Below are 22061 nucleotides of genomic sequence, written 5' to 3'. Positions count from 1 at the left end.
CACACACACACAGGGCCACAGAGAGGGACAGACTAATAAACAGAAACACCCCAAGCATGCACACCGTGGAATGGAGATGATCACTCACACCCATCAGAAATCTATGTGAACTGCTTGAATTCAGGGCTATGCTTTCTGAGTGGAGGTGGTGATGGTGTCTCTTCACATCAATGGAAATCCTAACATGATTATCTTTAAATGTCAACTTGACACAACCTTGAATCCCACAGGAAAGTCTTAATGAAGGGTTGTCTGAAGTGGGTCGGTCTGTGGGTACAACTATGAGGATTAAGTTAATTGATGGAGGAAGATCAATTCTGCGGGTGACCCCATTCCCCAGGCAGAGTCCTAACTTGCATATGAGGGGAGAAGTCTAGCTGGTCACAGCAAGCAACTGAGCAACCACACATTCATTTCTCTCTGCTCTTGACTGTGGGGTGATGTGACTGGCTGCTTCAAGTTCCCGCCTCGACTTCCCAGCATTAATGGGACTATAACCTGGAATCATAACTAGCTGCTTCAAGTTCCCGCCTCGACTTCCCAGCATTGATGGGACTGAAACCTGGAATCGTAACTGAAATGCATGCCTCTCTCCCTTGAGTGGCTTCTTATCAGGGTGTTTTATCACAGCATCAGAAGCAAAACTAGGTCATCCCTATCAAGCAAATTGTAAGGAGCTGGCTTGATACAGCCAAGACTACACTGCCTCTCTTCTAAGTGTCCCCGAGTCAATGTTGGACAGGATGATCTCATTATAATACAGATTCCTCACAGAGGGGATTTCTACACTTTTAGACAGAGGATATATGAAGGAGTAGCATGATGTCCAACTGAGCATGCTCAAGATTGTACCTCCTCTAATGTGATGGGAATATTTTCTATATGAATGTTCACCAATTTCCCCAGTGATAGCCCCATAATTTCTTTAGAAGAAGCACTCTTGAGTTTTGGCATTCTTATTAAGCACAAGTAACACTGCTTCCTTTCCTCTTTTGTCCCTTGGTTGGACTGATTGGTATCACAGTTACAGAGTGAACTCTGTAAGCATTTAGCTTCGGCCCCATTTTTTGGAGACTCTAGAAATTGACAAATTTTTATCAAGATAAAAAATAAATGTTGAAGAGAAATCACTTTGTCATATTTGTGTGTGTGTGTGTGCACGTTTGTGTATACGTGAGCCTGTGTGAGCATGTGGAAGTTGGAGGCCATCAGGTGTCTTCCTCCATTGCCCTCCACCTTAGCCTTTGAGACAGGTTTTCTCACTGAACCTGGAGCTCACCGATCCAGCTGGATTGACTGGAAAGTGAATTCCAAGGATCTTTGCCTCCTCCGTGCTGGTCACAGGTGCATGGTACCACACACCACTTTTTTACATGGGTGCTGGCAATCCGAATTTGGGTCCTCATGCTTCTGTGTGACTGTACAACCCTGCTGACTGGGCCATCTTCCCAGCCTTGGCTTTGTCAACCTTTTGGTGCCTGTCAACTGCTGATGACCTTTTGGTGCCTGTCAACTGCTGATGACCTTTTGGTGCCTGTCAACTGCTGATGACCTTTTGGTGCCACTTCATAGAGACACTAACCATTAGAGACTGGGTGATACACTACCCTTTCCCATCACCCCCTTGCCCCCTACTGCCCTAGGCAGGGTTAGGAGAAGTAAGACCCAAGGTAAGGCTTTGACACTTGCCTGATTGACATCGAAAGTCCTGGCCTTGTGAAGTCCCTTGGGACCTTTAAACAGCATAAGGAAAGGAGGCTTGTTTAGACTGCAGCCTCCCAGGGAGGCTTCCTTCTTGGTGGATTTACTGGCCAAATCCAGGACTTTGGGACTCTGTGACAACCTGGAATGAGGGCAAAATGAAAGCTACAAGCAAACTCTTGCCTAGGGAGGGAGACCCACCGTAGGCAGGGAGAGTGTGTCAAAAAGAACCTTCTTACTGCCACGATTCCTACACGAACTTTCAAACACTGTGCAGAAAGGTGGGCTCTTATGGGTAACCACAGAGAAAAGATCACCCACCTTTGGACAAAAACATTAGTGATGCAACCCTCGAAATAACCACCTCCCAGGCGGAGGGACTGCTGGGCATTCGCGAAGTCAGGGAGCCTTTGGTTCCTTCTCATAACCTGGTCATCAACGAGGAATCGGAGGCTGAAAAAGGAGAGAAGCAAGACAAGGGTGAGACCCCTTGCAAACTAAACCAAACAAAACAATCCAAACACTGTGGGAACTGTCTGCTCAAATCTGTCACCCAATAGGACTGGTCAAATCAGAAATATTTTTTAAAGTGCAAAGTATTTTCACAGTAACACTTAGTTAAATAATATATATGTGCTGAAAGTATGCATCATAGACATCTGCTCAAGCAAGGTTTTAAAAAAGGTTTGTTTGTTTTTATTTTATGTGTATGTGTGCATTGCTTGAATGCACGTCTGTGTACCACATATGTGCCCAGTGTCTGAGGAGCCAGAAGTGGGAATCAGATTCCCTGGAATTGGAGTTAAGAGTGGTTGGGGGCTGCCATGCAGGTGCTAGGAACTGAACCTGGGTCCTCTGAAAGAAAAGTCAATGCTCTCAACTACTGAGCTATCTCTTTAGCCCCTTGGATTTTTGCAACATAAATAATCAATATAGTTTACATCCATTAAAGGTATCAACTGGCCCGGTACCCCCAGGAACCCCTTTTTGTATTAATTTTAATTCCCAGTTTCTTCCCCTCTCCAGGAATAATGACCACCCCAAATTCTGATACAATTGATTTGCCCTGCTTTTAAACTCCTGGACACAAAGTCACAGGAGAGCATTCCTAGGTGTACCTTTTCTTACCCACATATTTGGAGGCTCATCCACATCCTGTATGAAGGTTTCTGATGGCGCCTCCCACATTTAGGGTGGGTAGTTCATTTTAAATTTCTATCTATCCACATACATCCACTTTATGTTTCAATCAGGACAGGGGTACAACTAAGAAAGGGCTAACACGCAGCCAGCGAGCATCAGCACCAGGAAGAGATAGTCTGAAAAGCTGTGCTGGAGAACTCTGCTGGACTAGACTCTGGCAACAGGAAGAGCCCACTCACCCTGAGGTGTCGCTTATTACAGACACGTGATGTAGTAAGCCATCCATGTAGGTCCGTGCAGACTTGAAAATCGGGCCACTGCTGTCCCTGGTGCTCAATTCAATGTGACCATCTTCTAGGGTGACCTGCAGGCTGCTTGTCTGAAACCATCCCAGAATACACCATTAACAATTAATGTGCATTTAGAAATGACAAACGAATGACCAAAACTAGGCATAAAGCAGTTGGGACATTTTGACCCAAATATTTGGACTTTACCACCTGATCAAAAGATAATTTTTAAATAGTTTGTCTCTTTGTTGATGAAGATAAAGATGCCATGTAGATTACTTCAACACTGATGAATTTGTCAGTCTTTTTCTAGATCTACTTTTATCAGGCCCATTTAATTTTCTACTCAGCTGTATAGAACATTTAATTCATATCTAATTCCCCCTATCTTTACTCTTATTTTGATGAAGTTATTTCTATCAGAATCCATTCTCTTCTGCATGAATTTTATAGCAAGGAGTTGATTCATCATCATTCAGGATTCCTTTCCCATGTAAGATTACAACAATGACTCCTTCTCTATGATTTTCATAAACGTTTTATGTTCTGGTCATTATTTCTAGGAAGCCCAATTTTCTGGGTCAAGCTGTGCTCTTCCAAACATTGCCGAGATGACTGATTCTTCCTGTTGATCAGCTGCCAGTTACATTCAGTTTTTGCCATCAAATCTAGTTTCTAAAGTTTTCTTTAAGATGTGCTGTCTGTGAGCTTTCCTACTACAGCAATTTGACAGTGCACACTTATAGCCAGTGAAGGCTTTTGTTGCTGTTGCAGTACTTGCTACCAATGGGGTCAATTGTGTTTCTTAAATAATCCCCTTTGAACTTGAAAGCAATGCCCCTAAGACATTTCTAGAATTCCCCCTTTGAACTTGAAAGCAATGCCCCTAAGACATTTCTAGAATTCCTGTGCTGCACAGGATTGTTCTAACTTGTTGCTAATCTAATCCTTCCATCTACTTTCAACCATTTTGTGGAGTGTGTACCGACTGAACTTACATGTGGCAGAGAAACAAGGCTTAGGAATAAAGTGCTAGATCAAGGCTGGGGACATGACTCAGTCAGAAATGCTTGCCACAGGATGAAAATGTGAGTTCAGTTCCCGGAACCCACATAGGAAAAACTAGGTGCAGATGTGTGTGCCCATAATCCCAAGGCTGGGGGGATGGAGGAAGGACCATCTCCAGGGATCACCAAGTAGGTGAGCCCTAGGCTAGTGAAAGACCTGTCTCAAACAAGGTGACGGCTCCTGAGAAATGATATAAGAAGTTATTCCTTTATCATACACATACACGATCACATACATAATCACATGACACAAGTTCACAAATACACACACACACACACAGAGTGGGAGGAAATGGTGTGGGAAGTCCTTCTGTATATGTATTGATTTTATTGGTTAATGAATAAATCTATTTCAACCAGTGGCTTAGCAAAATATAGTTAGGCAGGAAAACTAAACCGAATGCTGTGAGAAAGAAGGCAGATTCATTGAGAAGCCATGTAGCTACCACAGGAGACAGATGCTTCTACCGGAGTCTGCTGAACTTTGCCAGTAGGCCATGACCTTGTGATGATACACAGATTAATGGAGATGGGTTAGTTTAGGATATAAGAGCTATCTAGAAAATATGCTTAAGCTGTTGGCCAAACAGTACTGCAAATTGATGTAGGTGGGTCATCTGTCTATGTGTTACTCTCATTGGTTAATAAAGAAACCGCCTTGGCTTTTTGATAGGACAGAAAATTAGGTAGGTGGAGTAAACAGAACAGGATGCTGGGTAGAAGGCAGTGAGGCAGACGCCATGAGCTCCGGCCCAAGATGGACGTAGGTTAGAATCTTCCCAGTAAGCCACCACCTTGTGGTGCTACACACATTAACAGAAATGGGTTAATCAAGATGTGAGAGTTAGCCAGTAAGAGACTAGAGCTAATGGGCCAGGAAGTGTTTAAATGAATACAATTTGTGTATTGTTATTTCAGGTGTAAAGGTAGCGGTTCGGGAGCCGGGTGGCAGGAACGTGGCCTGCAGCTCCATCTACAGCAAATAATATAGTTTCTGCATGCTTATTTTGGGTCTGAGCGCCAGGAATGAACAGCCTCTGCCAACAAAATGATGCCCAAAGTGGGGCTAATGGGTGTATTGTGGGACTGGGCCGGACAGAAATTTCTGCCAACAGAGAGAGAGAGAGAGAGAGAAGAGAGTGCACATTAGGTCAAACTGTTGTGCTGTCAAGCTTGGCTAGCTGGCCTCCTCTACTATCTAATGGCATGTGTCTTTAGTGATCATTTTAAAAGTCTACAAAGAGTGGTAAACAAGATACCAAAAGGCGATGACCTTCCTAACGGACATAGCCACAGAGGCAGCCACTGCCATCTTTTAGATCCAATACAAAATATCCACTGTAATTGGCAACACTAAAGAAACAAGTCAAAAAGTATTATTTGAAAGTCCAGTTCTTCCTCTGAGTGGATTTCCAAGCTGACCCCTCTCTCTGGAGCTGCAGAGGGCATCTTCTGTGGACCAGGTCTCACTCTTGCCCCCTCGCTCTGTGTGTTCCTCTCTCATGTATGATGTGCATGTGTGGGTTTGCATGTGTGTGGAGGCACAAGGTTGACTGCAGGTGTCTTTCTTGATTGCTGTTTACCTTATATATCCAGACAGGGTGTCTTACTGAACCCGGAGCTCACCGTTTTGGCTGGTCTAGCTCAGGAGATGGAGCCCTAGACTGCTAAGGGGGTGCCTTATCTGCTCCCCTTTAGCTGAGATTAGAGATGGCCTGCCCTGCCCAGCTGGCCTTCACATGAGTGCTGGGGATTTGTGGGTCCAAACACCAACCCTCAGATTTGCATAGTAAGCACTTTACCTGCCAAACCACCTCTCCAGTCCCCAAAGAGAATATCTGTGGCTCACTGAACCCGACTTCATCTAATTCTTCAGGGGTAAATATTTTCTGAGGAGTAACTACTGTAATAAAGGAATGTGAAGTGTATCTTTTGAAGTTGTGATCAAGAGGAAATACTAAGTATAAATCTTAATGTTTTCCTAAACCACATCATTGCTTATACTAGCTATAATTCATTTTAACCCACATCTGTAAAGAATGTAATGATTACTCAATGCACACAAATCCAGCTCTACAGATTATGTGGCACCATCTAGCTGGATTTCCTTCAGGATCTGCCCAGGGGGAGAATTGCTCAGGTCAGAATTGTGATGGCAAATAAAAGGCCTAAGCCCTCTACCTTCAGGATCGATCTTTCTGTTGCTTTGGAGAGAAAATGTGCACCAGGCTTGCATCTTAATTTGAATATGTTACCTCTTACCCGTGTCTGATGATTTAGTAGTGTACCACTGGGCTGAAAGGTCTGAAACCCAAAAGACAGCTGGAAGCGGTCAGGCAAGGGTACATCCAAGTTTGTGAAACTCATCTGTCCTCCTCTGGAGAACGAGGCAGTTCGCACAAGCTGAAATGCAAACATGGAAATGACTGGCATTATGATCGTCTCCTGGGTGCTCAGATATGGGCACTCACACGGCACCACTTCCCTAGAAATGGCAGGCGCCATTAGTGCAGTTCAGACAGCTTTGTTCTGCCACACCCTCAGATTCTGTGCATCTAGCTGAGATCACAGGCAGTGCAGGAAGACGGCTAGCTGCTGCAGCACCATGGGACCATCTGGGATACAATGTGTCACGTGGCTCTGCATCCCGCCCTTACCTTCCAGTCTTCAGAGCACTTTTTGGTTACACCCACAGTATCATTCAACCTAACAACACCACTGGTTTTCTTCAGATTCTTCATGCAGCCTTGGAAAGCAGGAGTGGAGATGTTAAACCTGGGGAAGGAATGTAGAAAAAGACCGTTGAGCCTGGGCTCCCCAGGATGCTGGCTGCCTGGTGCTTTTCAATGGATGGAAAGTCTGTAGATGTTCTGTAAACTGCAGGTATTAAAGAAACACATACTTGGAAGTTCAAGAGCCAAAAATGTGTTTAAAAACTTTAGGCTATATTTTCCCACTTGCTCTGTGAACTCCGAGGAAACTGTTACTTTTTAGTTCTATGAAATTATGGAAAACATGGCTGATGTAATCAATGCCAAGCTGATGCCCTGGGTTTGAGTCTGTCTGCTACCTCTGAAGCATGCCACCTGAGCAAGCGGCTGTTATGAAGATTAAACACACCAACGCTCAGAGCCTGCAATGAGGGTGAAGGCAACACCGTGTGAGAGGCCCGGAAGCAGGGGAGGGCTGTGACTAAGGAGCTGGGCTGTCACTCAAGCTCGGTGTCTGCTTGCCCAGGCAACTTTACTCCTTCACCCCTCCATTCCAAAATGAAAAGTCTGCTATTCTGCTTCATGGGTCTGTCATATGCTTAATTTAATATGTGCGATACTCTCACACAGCACTTAGGGAAACTGAGGACTTGTTGCCACCCAGCTACGTCACTATTTACCCGACATATGACACCCTACCTTGCCACCCTCACATCACTATGGCATCAATTCTTCCAGCTGTGCGGTGTGTGTTGTATGTGTGGGTGTGATGTGTGTGTGTGTGCACACTGAAGCCGAGGTTAACAAGATGCCTTTCTCTATTGCGCTCCACCCTATTTTTTGAGATAAGGTCTCTCAGTGAAACTGGAGCTCAACAACTCAGCTGGACTGGCGGGCCAGGATGTCAGAGGATCCCCTTGACTCTGCTGCTAGACTGGCGGGCCAGGATGTCAGAGGATCCCCTTGCCTCTGCTGCTAGTACTAGAATTAAAGGCACACACTACCACGCCAGACTTTTTTTTATATGGGCACTAGAGAGCTGAGCTCAGGTCTCATGCTTGTTCAGAGAGCTCTTTATGGAATGTTACATCTTTTCAGGCCTACACAAGCAATTTCTGCAGCAGACTTTTCTATGTGGCACTCTGACTTTCCCCTTTGATTGGACTTCCTGACCTGCATGGAGCTGAATTCATGAAAAATATTAACACACATGAACTGACTGAGGTCCAGACAAATATTAATGTTTCTTAATCAGATGATGCACTAAGAAAACCCAGCACTGATTTCATTGTGAATCCCTAAGGCAGCTCTGCTAATCCAAGTGGAAAAGGCGTCCTGCCTTCAGTATAGTCCGAATCGTTATAAAGAGCAGAGCTATGAAGAGCGTACTTAAAATTGAATTTCATAAAAAGAAAAGCGGACCCTCGTTGGCACTGTGGCTTAGTTATTTCATAAAGACAGCTTTCACCTTGGAGAAGAGGAATGTCTGTTTCAATTATGGGGCTGGCGTCTTTACAAATTTGTTTATATCCATTCTCTTGGGCCAGCTGAGAGCCCAGCCTTCCATAGGCCCTCCAGGATGCGGGTCTGAACATACTTGCTAGAGGAACCAATTATGCCAGGGCACGTGCTGTTCTGTCAGTGACTTCCTATGTCAGAGTGAATGCGTGCACTCTGGGCCCTCTGTCCACTGAAGCTTACCCAGCTCACTGGTTGGAGTCCGCAGATATGAATGAACAAGAAAAGCACAAAGTAAAGCTGCACCCAGTGTGTGTCGGACCCCTGGGGGACAGTCACTTTCCAGTGACCTTTGTTTCTGTGTTTATGATTATCTCAAACCCAAGGGAAAATGGCCTGGTTAGTGCCAAGTCCTCTGAATATATCCGGAAGGACTTGTCAACTGGATAGACAGACACATGATTCTCGATTATAATCTCAAGTCATTCAAAGATCTGGGTGCTCATTTCCAGAAGACTGAGAGGGAGGAGAGCCACGGCATCTGCAGAGCGAAGCTGCAGGACACAGCCTGGCTCCCTCAGGAGTGCGCTCTCAGACTCTACTCAGTGGCTGCCCCTGCAGGGTCCTGCTGGGGCTCTCTAGGCCACCGCCCTGCAGTGACCCTGCAGGGACAGGGGCTTATCCAGATGGATAAGACAAGCCAGAAATAAATTAATACTGTTTAGCATTTTATTTCTGAAGAAACCAAAAGCCAGGTAAATATTTTCTTGGGCCCCCATACACTCCACTTATTTCTCTGCTCTTGTGATTTTAATTAAAATAAGAAAGTAAAGTATAAGCTTACTTAGGAAAGGGGGGAGCCTCTTGTTTGGAAGCGTAAATCAACCTGTCAGGAAAAGTGTCTCTCTCTCTCCCTCCCACCTCCTCTCCCTCTCCTCCTTCCCCATATGTGTGTTCCTAGTCTACACCTGCCCATGAACGTCTTTAGTGGGTAAATCAGTAGACACATCCAGTTGTCCTCAGAGTTAGCATCCCACTGGCCTCTCTGTGTTCCTGTCCTTCCAAGAGTGACAAGGGACAATGGGGGTGACACGCAATTCACTGAAATCCCCCCATTTTGGATGACCAGTCCCATTTTTCAATTTTTACAATCTGGTTTTCTTTCTGGACTACTTCATCAGTATTGAAAAGTTAGCTGTTTGTAGTTGAAATTCAACTAGAGAGACTAGAATTATTGGTAGCAATCACTGCCTGGATGAGAAATGATCTGCTCTAATAAAACACATCACACTGGGGTGGCGAGAAGGCTCAGTGGGTAAGGGCACTTGCTGTCAAACCTGATACCCAGGACACACAGGGTAGGACAGAGCCAACTCCCACAAGTCCTCTGTCCTTCACATGCATGCAGTGGTCCCTTTTCCCCCAAAACTCCACAGCATCATCTTACCTCTCTCTGATTGCAATTGGAATTCCTCCTAGATAATATGTGCCAAAATCAAATATTTCCCCTTCAATTTTTATATTATGGTCATGGTCATGCATATATATCCACATGAGTTTTCTTGATTTTCCAATTGCAATCGAAATCTGAAATGAATGGGCAATGATCAGCAAGCAACGAGACACAAACCTGTCTGTGTGGCTCAAAGTAACTGCGGCTTTGTTTTCCTTTGGCTTTGTTTACATGCATGGTAGAAGACTGCCCAGTGGAAGTATGGGGTAAAAATCTGATACTAAGACATTTGTATGTGTGCGTGCATGTGTGTGTTGTTCAAGTGCATGTGTGTGTGTCTGTGTGCATGTTCTACATATTCATCCTTACATGTGCAGAGGCCAGAAAACAACCGTAGGTGCTGTTCCTCAGGCATTGGTCACCTTTGCTTTGAGACCGTGTCTCACTGGCTGACACCACACTCTAGCCTGCTGGCCCACAAGCACAGGGACCTGCCTGCTTTTACATCCCCAGGGCTGGGATGACCAGCCCACCACACACAGCTTTTTTGACTTAGCTCTGAGAAGCTCAGGTCGGTTCCTCATACAGTGTGAGTCATCTTCCCAGGTCCCTAAAACAGTGGTTCTCAACCTGTGGGCTGTGACCCCGTTAGGACCATCACAGAATGAGGAGGTTGGAATCCATTGTCCTAAAACATTTTAGTAGAAATGTTCTCACTTGAAATTTATTTAGGTTTACATCCATGCCTAAATGCCCGAATTTTTAAGGGCACCCCCAGTTAATAAGTTCACCTTGTAACAGGTTTGTATGTTGTTTTGCCTATCTTTATTTTTGGGGGGACACTAATTTCATTTTAAAGGTTCACTGACTTCTAGAAATTCAAATCACCAGGCTCCGAGGACATACCGTATGATCTCGCCCGTTGTTAACAGTGTCTTGAATTCCTTTCTCTTTGGGTGGCTCTGAATTCAGTTTGTACCTCACCATGAGATTGCCGTCTTCTATGTCCAGGGATATGAATTTATCCTGGAGTGTGGAAACAAGGTAGATTACCAGAAGGCCTGGTTAGGAGTCAGAAGTTCTGGTGGTTCTTGATGTACTTGGAGCTGTCAGCTTCAGGTGCCTCCAGGGCTAAGCAAGAGGCAGCACTGTGAGACCTCATGGGTGGGAGGCTGATGATGGCTGACTGTTGTTAGCTGTGAGAGACACTGTAGTGCCCAGCACTCAGGACAAGATCATACATGCCAGCCAGCTCTGGGGGCCACACATGGAGTCATTGCTCACTTTCCTCCCTTCTCATCCAATTGACCCATCCAATATGCCTCTTAGCTCTGACGTCCCCAGCCCTGGTCTCAGCCACAGCATCCTACTCCTGTGGTCCTCCTGGTCCCCTAGATCACCTTCCACAGCGCAGCCAGAACAGCCTTCTGAAATGGCCAGTGAGCATGCTAACTTTCTTGTCCCCAGGACACAGCTCAGACTCTGTGGCAGAGGCTGCGAGGCACTGTCTGCCTCTCCACTTTATCACTGTGTCCTGCTGGCAGTTCACCTTTTGTCCCTTCAGGTTCTCATTGCCAGGCCTTTTTTGTGCCCCTGTCCCTGTGGGATCCCCTTCCAACGTCACCTTCTGCTTGTCCATTGGGTTTTAGAAAAGGAGGCATCTTTTCTAAAGACTGATTTCATACTTCATTATTTTTCTCTCCATGATTTAAAATTGTGATGAAGCAGCAACTCACTGACCAGCAGTGCACCTTTCATGCAATACCAGCCTTCCCCTTTAGAGGGCAGAATATAGTTCATACTGCTGAGCATTGCCTCTTGGCCATGGACCTTGCCCTGGAGAGCCATCAGCTTGAGCCAAGTGGCAGCGACTCCCTGAGAGCAATAACCACCTCCTTAGCAGAGGCCCTAAGGATTCTTACCAAAGGCGTTATGTAAGTTTCCAGACGAAACACTATTTCTGGTTCTTAGTCTCCAAGAACTTCAAATGTTCAAGTTGAGCAACCCCAATCCCCAAATTCATAATGGAAAATGCCTCAAAATGGAAATATTTTGTTTGATTATTAAAAGAACACCACAGTTCTGATGAACTTTGCTCTATGCACATTAAACATATATTGCATGAAATTACCTTCACTCTATGTACAATGGGTATTTATGAAAACTAAACAGAATGCTGGGAGAAAGGATGCAGAGTCAGAGAGAAGCCATGGAGCTGCCAGAGTCAGGTATGCCGAAACTTTTCCAGTAAGTCACTGCCACGTGGCGATACACAGATTCATAGAAATGGGTTAAATTAATATATAAGAATTAGCCAGTAAAAAGCTAGAGCTAATGGGCCAAGCAGTGATTTAATTAATACAGTTTCTGTGTGGTTATTTTGGGGCTAAGTTCCGGGAAAAAACTAGCACCCCTCCTCCAACAGATAAGTGCTCAGCTCTGAGTGGACCATCACCTCTGCTCACTACTGTGGAGGCTTAGGGACCATCTATGGCAAATTTATAGCGTGGATGGGGGAGGCACCCTCCAACCTCATTCCTTAATGAGTAGATACTGGCAGCTGATGGCTGCTAGGGGAAGAAAAAGTCATTCTTCTTTTTAATGTGGCCACTGGTAGATTTTCCATAATATACAAGATCCCACACATATAGACAGCACTAGTTGGACTTAGTGAGTTATCAAGAAAAAAACATGAAGTTGGGAGGGCACCATGATGGGGGGATTTGAGGAAATTGATAGGGAAACAGGGGCATGAACAAGATTTTATTTTATTATACACAGTATAAAGTCCTCAAGAACGAAGAAAAAATATTCAAAATAAAGACTGGGCCTCTTCCCTAGGCTGCTTCAAAGTACAGAAACTTCCACCCCTTGGGAAGTCAAGCTGCAGGCTCATAAAGACAATCCCCAGCTTCCAAGAGCCAGACCAAGGTCATAGCTTCAGGAAGTCCAGCCCCCGAGACTGAGGGGACTCCAGGAGGTCTTTGCTTTAAAGCAGAAGCAGAAATTAGTAGGCAAGCAACCATATACAAACCTGAAACTGACATGAAAATAGGCTAGGAGGAAAATCATGCCTCATTTTGGCGGCAATTGCTCAATTCCGGATCCTTTGTCCTTGTTAAAATTTACCCCAACAGAAAAAGACATGACTGCCCAAGCTCATATTGCCAAGCTGGGTGGGCTATTTACAATCGCCCAGTTACCTGACTGCTAGACACAATGGATATTCAAGTCCTCTCTGGATGCTTGGTGTGAATTACCTGGTGTTCTGCAAAGAACAGCAAACCTCGGTCCACGGTCGTCTGGATGGTCTGAATGAAGCTTGGGAAGGGAGCGTTGGCTTGAGTGGGAATGCGGGCATAGCCTGTTCCTTCAAAGTAGTTTCTGTCAGACTCTTCCTTGCGCCTGTCAACACCGACTGGAAGTTAGATGTCAGCCATAAAAGACCATTTTGCAGGTTTATTTCCTAATATGAGATGCTGCTGGTTAAACAATGGACCGAGGAATGCAAAGGCTGGGGGGTCTCAACTGTTTAGGAAAGGGGAAATGGTGTTAGATGGTGTTAGAGTGTCAGCCAGTCTTCCTTCCTAACATGTTCTTAATCCCTGCACTGAAGAGGCAGCTCTGTAGGTAAAGTGCTTATGCTGTAACCATGAAGACCCCAGTTTTAATGCTCAGAACCCATACGAAAGCTGAGGATGGCAGTACATAAGTGTTACCCTAGTATGGGTGTGTGTGTTGGGGGGTAGAGGCAGTGGACATAGGGGCTTTCTGGCTAGTCAGAATGTGAGCTCTAGGTTCCGAGAGAGAGCCTGTCCCAAATATAAGGTGGGGATTGGAAAAAGACTGATGTCCACCTCTGCTCACCAATCTGTGCATACAGGGATGAATAAAGCCAGACACACATACACATATCATGTAAACTTAGGGGGAGAGAGGGAGGGATGGAGGGAGGGAAAAGGAGGGAGGGAGGGAAGATCAAAGGGAGAGAGAGAACATCTTCTAGAGATGTCTATTTAGGAGAAAGTGGCCAAATAGCTGAAAATATTTAAATGTAAGAAATTATTAATTTTCAGTGTTAGTTTATGAATAACAAATGTTTGCTATTCTCAGATAAGAATATCTCAAATCCTTTAAATTGTAGGGATGGATAGGAACTCAAAAGAGCAGGTGCTGGTTTGAATAAGAATGGCTTCTATAGGCTCAAATGTTTGACTACTTAGTCAGTAGGGAGTGGCACTGTTAGGAAGTGGGGCCTTGCTGAAGGAAGTGTGTCGCTGGAGGTGGGCTTTGGAGTTTTGAAAACCCAAGCCAGGCATAGTGTCTGTCTGTCTGTCTGTCTGTCTGTCTGTCTGTCTGTCTGTCTGTCTCTTTTTCTGCTACCTGCAGATCTGGATGCAGAACTTTCAGCTGCCTCTCCACTGAGCCACCATGTCTGCCTGTGTGCCACCATTCTTCCTATCATGAGAATAATAGACTAACCCTGAGTGTAAGCCAACAGCCCCTGTTAAATGCTTCTTTTCTAAGAGTTGCCGTGGTCATGGTGTCTCTCCATAGCAATAGAACACTGACTGAGACAGAGTAACTTTCAAATAGGTTCAGAAGGCAAAGTACATAGCAAATCACTCAGTTTGTAGACTATCGTTTAAAATTTAATTACATAATTATGTGCCTAAATAATTCAATATTGAGTATTTCTTGTAGTAGGATGCACCAAAGATTTAAGATTCATTTTTTAAAATTGTGTTCCTTAGCAAGTACGTGTGCTACATATGTGGGCGCGTGTGCCCCAGTGGAACATGTGGCTCAGAGGACTTGTGGAGTTCATCAAACCCCAGTCCTGAGGTGTGTGCAGCAAATGCTGCCACCCCTGGAGCCACCTCACAGTCCCCCAAACAGGCCTGCTTCCAGAACCTGGGGAAACCAATCTTATGTAAACTAGGGCAAGATGGGTGTCCTCTGATCTTAGAGGCATAACATGGTGGGTGTTGTCTACAAACAGAAAGAAAGCAGTTCTGGCCCCAGGCAATGGATTGCAACACCAGCAAACTTGCCTGCCCATCACTGGTCAAAGCACAGCAGTGTCCATCCCCAGCCAGGTCCTAGGGACAAGGGCCTCCAGGCTTCATTTACCTCCTACAAGGTTCCACTTCAGTTGTGTTGAGATTGAAAGTTGTCTTGAAGTTGTACAAGCTCAGAACATTCTCATTGAGGTCATCTAGTTCGATACAGCCCTTGTATGGAGGGAACCTCAGTCTGCTAGGCAGCTGTGAGAGAAACAGGGTCACACAGCGCTAAGACTTAACAGTCAACGTAACTTAGGGTGAGAATGTGGTTCCGGCTTTGCCATTTAAGAGCTCTCTAAACCCAAGCTAAGTGTTAATCTGTCTGCCCGAGTGTCATCATCTGTAAAATAGGAGTGATATTAATATTTATAAGTACAGTACATTAAATTAATGCTCTTAAGCTTAGAACAGTGGACAAAGGAAGTGCATGTTAGCAGTTCTCATCACGTGTGCTTTACGAGCACATGGTTGATTCCCTTTGCCTAGAATGAGTTAAAACAGAGCCGTGAAGTCACTGTAAGCGCCTCACTCAGTGAGTCAGCATTAACACTTACTTGAAAATCAGGGGGGTAGCCTCCGACATAGAACACAGCAGTCTCTGGATCCAAGTTAAGGAGTGTGTTGCTGCTGTCGCCCTCCATGTCATAGACCTCAGGGGCTCTGGGTTTATTGGATGTGGCTTCCTTGGTGTAATTAAGTTTTGCAAGCTGATAAATTCTGTCAAAAATTAGATAATGAAGTTGTAAGAAAAATGAAAGAATTCAAAGCTTAACACTAAAAGCATGGCCGAGTGACATTGACTGAAGAGTTTGGTGAGGTTGGCCAGCTTCACAAACAGCAAGAGTTGGTTAAACACCATACCTCTGGAACTTCACTCGGTCCATAACCGCCTCCTGATTCTCGCTCTCCGTCAGTACCTGGTCTACCTGGACCTCAGCTTCTCGATTCCCTAGACTGTAGACACACGTCAAGCGACCGTCTACAACTGCCATGCCAATGTAGTCCTTGGAGGCCTGGGGACATAAAGGTCACCTCAGAACTCTTTGTTTAAAACGAAACAGCACTGGGGTTTCTTGAAGATATTTTAAAAGAGTCTAAACATGATGGTTAAGACAGCAAGGCAGTCAGAAAACATCCCAGAACACGTGTGTGGCAAGAACTTAGAACTCTTCAAACATTACAAATCCTCATTTTCCATATCAAGAGGTCCCTGAAAGTTTTATTGCATAAATAATGGGTTTTATACCATAGGATTTGGGAGGACAGAATACATAACGTGTACCTCTTACAGACCACTACAGAACCCTTGGATGGTAACGCCGGAGCTGTCGCCTGTGTTTTAATGGACTGGGTTACTGACTCCCCCACTGTCAATCTCTAGTCATCTACGAGCACCTACTACAGGGCAAGCAGACTTAACTGCTCATTAGAGTTCATCAGGAAGGGAGGCAAGCCACCCCTCTTTTCTGGGTGCCAGGCAGAGTTCTCTGCTATGACATTCCCCATTGTCATACACAGTGTGTGTGTCTCTCTCTTCTCGATTAGAATGGGAGAACCTGAGGAAGAAACATCTATAGACAGAAAGATAGATAGATGATAGATAGATAGATAGATAGATAGATAGATAGATAGATAGATAGATAGATAGATAGGCTAAAACTGACAATTTTGACCTTTTTAAGTGTGTGTTGGCATTCAGGACATTTAAGAAGTAAATTTTAGTTTATCATAAATATCAACATGGTACATAATTAGGGCAGTTGCCCACCTGCATCAACTAGGGGACTGTCTCAGAACCTATGGGGACCTCAGTCTTGCAGTCATTTATGTGAAATGGCAAAGCACTTGCATGTAATCTGTGCACAACTCTTGTTTCTCATTGGTGGCTTACATCCATGATGAACAGGAGGTCCCCCATAGGTACCACCACAGCACTTAGGAGGTGATAGTCACAAGTCTCAAGGTGGCACCACTAAAACCATTCTGTTAGTAAAATAAGAGAAATATCCAAACACTACTTACATCCTTATTTCCGAGGTACATCACAAACATGTCCTCAGTACCCCCGTTCTCTCTTAAGTCGGGTCTTTGGAGAAACAAAGACAGAGATGTGTATCCCTTTAAGTCTTCTAGGTCATTTGGCAGCCGGACTTGGACACCAGATTTACCATTGAACCTCATGGGAACCGCAACCTGTGAGGAGGAGGAGGATGGGAGAACGAGGTGTCAAACAACTATGACAAAGAGGATGCGCTCAATGACAGTTCTGTCACCGTCCCCCAGTGACACATCAATGTGCCAAGCTGTTGTGAGAAGCATCAGGGAGGGGTGCTGTCTCTTGAACTCAGGTTATTTTTATTTTTTTATTTATTTTGGTTTTCGAGACAGGGCTTCTCTGTAGCTTTGGATCCTGTTCTGGAACTAGCTCTTGTAGACCAGGCTGAATTTGAACTCACAGAGATCCTCCTGCCTCTGCCTCCCAAGTGCAGGGATTAAAGGTGTGCACCACCACCGCCTGGCTATTTTTTGTGTGTTTTACATATATACACACATATATGCATACATACACACACATATATGTCTGAGACAAAGTCTTACTCTGTAGACCAGGCTGACCTCAGACTCATAGAGATCCACCTGTCTGCCCCTCCAGAGCGCTGGGATTAAAGACTGCACCACCATAGCCAGCTTGGACCCAGGTTATAAGTTTATGAAGCTGTCTGCAGAGCCATATATTCTTTATGTGTATTGACTGAGGGACATTAAAAAGCCAACTTAGTCTTCTGTGAAGCGATGATGGGGTGATGGGTGATGATGGGGATGACAGTTAATAGCACTTCCTACCCCACAATTAATAATCATGGATTTAATGCTCACAGAACCCCTTATGACAGTGTTTGTGGTTAAAATGTGATACATTAAGATATTTTAAATATGAGTTTCTATTGTTGTTGAGACAGTATTAGTGGTTCAGGCTGGCATCAGGCTTCCTCTACATCTCAGGATGGCTTTGAATTTGTCATCCTCCTGCCATCACCTCCTAAGTGTTATGGTCATGGGCATGGCCCACAATATCCAGCTCTAAGGTACTTTTTCAAGGGAATTGATTGCCAATGAGTATGTTGCACACTATGCCTGCATTTATTACAGACATTCAGAATTGAATATGTGTGGGGTGAGATATGGCTCAATCAGTAAAGGGCACACAAACATGAGAACCTGAGTCTAGATCCCTAGTACCACACATGTGAGCACACACACTCGTGAGCACACACACTGGCACACACTCGTGAGCACACACTCTGGCACACACTCATGATCACATACACACACTGGCCCACACTCGTGAGCACACACACACTGGCACACACTTGTGAGCACACACCCTGGCATTAGGATTCTAGGCTGTGCACCTCAGATACTCTGTGATAGAGGCCCTGTCCTGCTCTCCCCCTCCAATCTGTCATGAATCAATATGTTTATAACATTAAAATTACTAGAAAAGTGAAATAAGGGAGTGATATGAAACAGAGGTCCACCAACCACATGCGGTTCAAAGAATTAAAACTTTACAGACTACTGTTTAATATCATATAGATGTTATGAACTGTCATCAAGAGTCTTCCAGTTAGCACAGGTCTGTGGACCACTACTGGTCAGGTCCAGTCTAAAACACAGAAAACAAATATCCCCTAGCAATCAAAAGAATAACTATCTTGGGATGACACCCAGTGATACTAACATATGCTTTACCTGTCCAGCATTGGCGTGTTTCCTGACACCTTAGACATGTGGTGTGTGGCCAGGGCCCTCTTAGACACTTTGTGAGCTCGCAAGAGGGCTCTCTCTTCCACACACCACCTTCCCTCCTGTAGACCCACCCACACTGCTGAGTCTCCTCCTGGCAAGCTGGTTGGCTTCCTGTCTCCTGGGGAACTCATCTTTGTTTTATAAATTGAAAAGACACTTTGTGTGGACAGTAAAAGATGGAGGCTACACACCTGCGTTTATGTCCCCACCTTAAGAAAGGAAGCCTACCTGATAGCATTTTCCTGCAGCCTCCTCTCTCTTCACAGCCACCAACCACCCTGGAGCTGGGATCTTAAGCAATGCTCATGCAGCTTTTACTGTTTTCACTACCTAGAACTCATCTGCGACTCTAGATGTGTCTACTTCCTGTCTAGACTTCATTTACAACTCTAGATGTGTCTACTTCCTGTCTAGTCTTCATCTACGACTCTAGATGTGTCTACTTCCTGTCTAGACTTCATCTACAACTCTAGATGTATCTACTTCCTGTCTAGAACTCATCTATGATCTAGATGTGTCTAATTCCTGTCAGCTACAGCTACTCTATTTTTCACATTTAAATATTTTCATGTAAATGATATAAGCCAATACTTTTACAATTTGATTTCTTGACACTTTATTTGTAGATTGATCCGGGTGATATGCATGAATCCAGCTCATTAGAATTTAGTACTGCCAACAGTTGGCTTTTTCTTTAAAAACATGATTATATAAAGTATATTGCAACAAGCTTCCCTTGTATAGGAGTGTGTGTGTGTGTGTGTGTGTGTGTGCGCGCGCGCGCGCGCAGGTGCACATGTCTGATTGTGAGAGGAGACCAGAGGAGGAGGTAAGGTGTCCTGCTCTATAGAGCTTGACTTATTCCTTGAGAAAGGGTCTCTCTCTGAGCTTGGGGCTTGACTGGCAGCCATCAGGTCCCAGTGACCCTCCTGTCCCCACCCAGACAGTGTCTGTGTCCTCCAGCTCCACAAAGATGGGCTGTCAAATGGAAAGAGTCTAGGTCCTGACCTTGCAATTACAGTTTAAAAAGTGAGGCCTGAGAGAAACTCCTTCCTGTCTGTGAACTCAAACTCGTTTGTGTCTGATAAAACACAAAATTTAGGTGACTGGGACCATGTACGTTTTGAAAGGTGACAAAAGGAAGTTAAACTTCATTTAAAATCAGAACTCAGAAAAGACAGACAACCAACTTTTGCATAGAGAAAAGCCCCCCTGTCTGGGTGATCACAGCAGCGATGGCACCATGGAAACACCCACCTTATTGGCAGCATCTCTGGCCTGATGAATGAGTTCTCGGATTCGGTCCACATTGTCAGAGATATTTCCCAGGGGCAGCAATTGTTGGTTGATACTTTCAATCTTGATAAAAAGATCAGGCAACTTCTTGGTTAATTTCTTTACTGTTGATGAAATGAGAAAATGTAAATTTTAATAGTACATTGAGAAAAGGTTATGCATGTGTTCTTATGGGAATATTTGTTCTGGAAATCCTGGGAACAAGATGGACTATAATCAGGCAAGATTCACCTAAATTCATTACAGATTTCTGTAATGATGTAGGTATCAACTTTTTCCTTGGTTAATATGGGAAATATTTATTTTCTTATCCTTTAATAGCAATCATACAAATACATCACGATTAAGAACTCCCACAGTACAAAAAGGAGAAGAAGAAAAAGGAGGAGGAGAAGAAGAAGAAGGAAGAAGAGGAGGAGGAGGAAGAGGAGGAGGAGGAGGAGGAGGAGGAGGAGGAGGAGGAGGAAATAAAATCTCTAGGTCATGCTGGGACTGGGGAGGTGGCTAAGTTGGTAAAGAAACTGGCTGTGCAAACACTAGGACTTGAGTTCAGACCCCGAGACCCATGTAAGGAGCTGGGCACAGAAGTGTGTGCCCAGCATTGAAAGGTGGAGATAGGAGAATTGGTGAGATTGCTGCCAGCTAATCTGCATCATATGAACTCCAGCTTCCATGAGAGACCCTGCCTCAGAAAATAAAGTGGATGTGGTTGAGGAGATGGCCCAGTACTGCTGTTCAAGATGAGGACCTGAGTAAATCCCAGAACCGTGTAAACACCAAATGTGGTGGTTGTGGGGACACCTGGGACTCCTCAGAAGTTCACGGGCCAGTTAGTGTGGCACCCTGCCTCAAAACAAAGTGGAAGACAAGAATCATCACTCAAAAGTGTCCTCTGGCTGGGCATGGTGGCGCATGCCTTTATCCCAGCACCCAGGAGGCAGAGGCAGAGGCAGAGGCAGGTGGATCTCTGAGTTCAAGGTCAGCCTGGTCTACAGTGTGAGTTCCAGGTACAGAGAAACCATCTTCTCTCTGTCTCTCTGTCTCTCTGTCTCTGTCTCTGTCTCTGTCTCTCTCTCTCTCACACACACACACACATTGTTTGTAAGAGACAGGAAGGACATAGGGCATGTGGTACATGTCTTTAATCCTATCACTCAGGAATCAGAGACAGGCAGATCTTTAAGTTCAAGGGCAGCTTACTATACATATCAAGTTTCAGGGCAGTCAGGTATATATGGGAAATACCATACACTGAGACCTTGTCTCTAGGAGGAGAGGGGGAGGAAAATGACTGAAGAATAAACATGAACTTCTGGCATCTGTTCACCTGCATACACTCATGAACACACAAGAAAGCTCATACATCATATACACACCACACACACGCAGGGAAAAGGATATATTCTCCCTGTCTCTCTAACACAACATCTTGATATTTGAATAGATCCCATGATTCTGATTTGAGGTCAGACTTTACTAGAAAGGAGCTGCAAAGGATCGAGGCCTTAGCAATGGAGAACATTGTGAAGACATCCTGATACCTGAATTGTTGGCGTCAGCCAGAGCATTGCTGAAGTCCTCATGTCGTGTGCTTCCGTAACTATCCTTAATTCGCCCCAAGTCTGTCTGGATGGGGTTGAGCCCATCCAGAATCTCGCTCGTTATGCCATTGGCCTTTCTGACCATGCTCCCCACACCCTGGATCACACTCTCAGTATCACCTAGAACACACAAATAGGGAGGGAGGCATAAGGACCTGAACATTCTTCCCAAGAACCGGTGAAACTACAGTCTAGGGTGATGATTACCTCTCTGTAACCCATGAAGACTGTCCCGGGCAGCAGTGAGGTTGGCATCCAGCAGGTTCTTCTGAACTGAGACAGTATTCAGGGTTTGGTGCAGCCTGTTGAGAGCTGGACTGACTTCTAAATGAAGAAATGAAGAAAGAAAACACCAAGAGGCAATGACTTCATGGAGTTGGATCTTCTGTGGGTATGTGTGGTCTCTGAAGTGGGCAATGTCTTCAGACCATTGAATATTCATGTGTACCTTAGCCTTCACCCACC

General features: G+C 44.9%; 1 protein-coding gene across 1 annotated transcript in view; it reads right to left on the bottom strand.

The window, feature by feature from the left end:
* Lama3 (laminin subunit alpha 3) overlaps nucleotides 1–22061 on the bottom strand; it is a 220910-nt gene that overhangs the window by 22043 nt on the left and 176806 nt on the right. The window contains exons 53-67 of the mRNA XM_005355767.3: nucleotides 21804–21917; nucleotides 21537–21716; nucleotides 19957–20099; nucleotides 16912–17082; nucleotides 15751–15902; nucleotides 15444–15606; nucleotides 14957–15090; nucleotides 13084–13228; nucleotides 10730–10849; nucleotides 9818–9957; nucleotides 6859–6976; nucleotides 6464–6604; nucleotides 3084–3223; nucleotides 2023–2154; nucleotides 1690–1843 (exon numbers count right to left, since the gene is read on the bottom strand). Of these exons, the coding sequence (XP_005355824.1) occupies nucleotides 1690–1843; nucleotides 2023–2154; nucleotides 3084–3223; nucleotides 6464–6604; nucleotides 6859–6976; nucleotides 9818–9957; nucleotides 10730–10849; nucleotides 13084–13228; nucleotides 14957–15090; nucleotides 15444–15606; nucleotides 15751–15902; nucleotides 16912–17082; nucleotides 19957–20099; nucleotides 21537–21716; nucleotides 21804–21917 (2147 nt within the window). The remainder of the gene's footprint in view (nucleotides 1–1689; nucleotides 1844–2022; nucleotides 2155–3083; nucleotides 3224–6463; nucleotides 6605–6858; nucleotides 6977–9817; nucleotides 9958–10729; nucleotides 10850–13083; nucleotides 13229–14956; nucleotides 15091–15443; nucleotides 15607–15750; nucleotides 15903–16911; nucleotides 17083–19956; nucleotides 20100–21536; nucleotides 21717–21803; nucleotides 21918–22061) is intronic.

Source organism: Microtus ochrogaster, chromosome 18 (assembly GCF_000317375.1).
Source record: "Microtus ochrogaster isolate Prairie Vole_2 chromosome 18, MicOch1.0, whole genome shotgun sequence".
In the NCBI taxonomy this organism is placed as follows: domain Eukaryota; kingdom Metazoa; phylum Chordata; class Mammalia; order Rodentia; family Cricetidae; genus Microtus; species Microtus ochrogaster.
The sequence above is the reverse complement of the archived record's forward strand: the minus strand, read 5'-3'. Positions and strand labels throughout refer to the sequence as shown.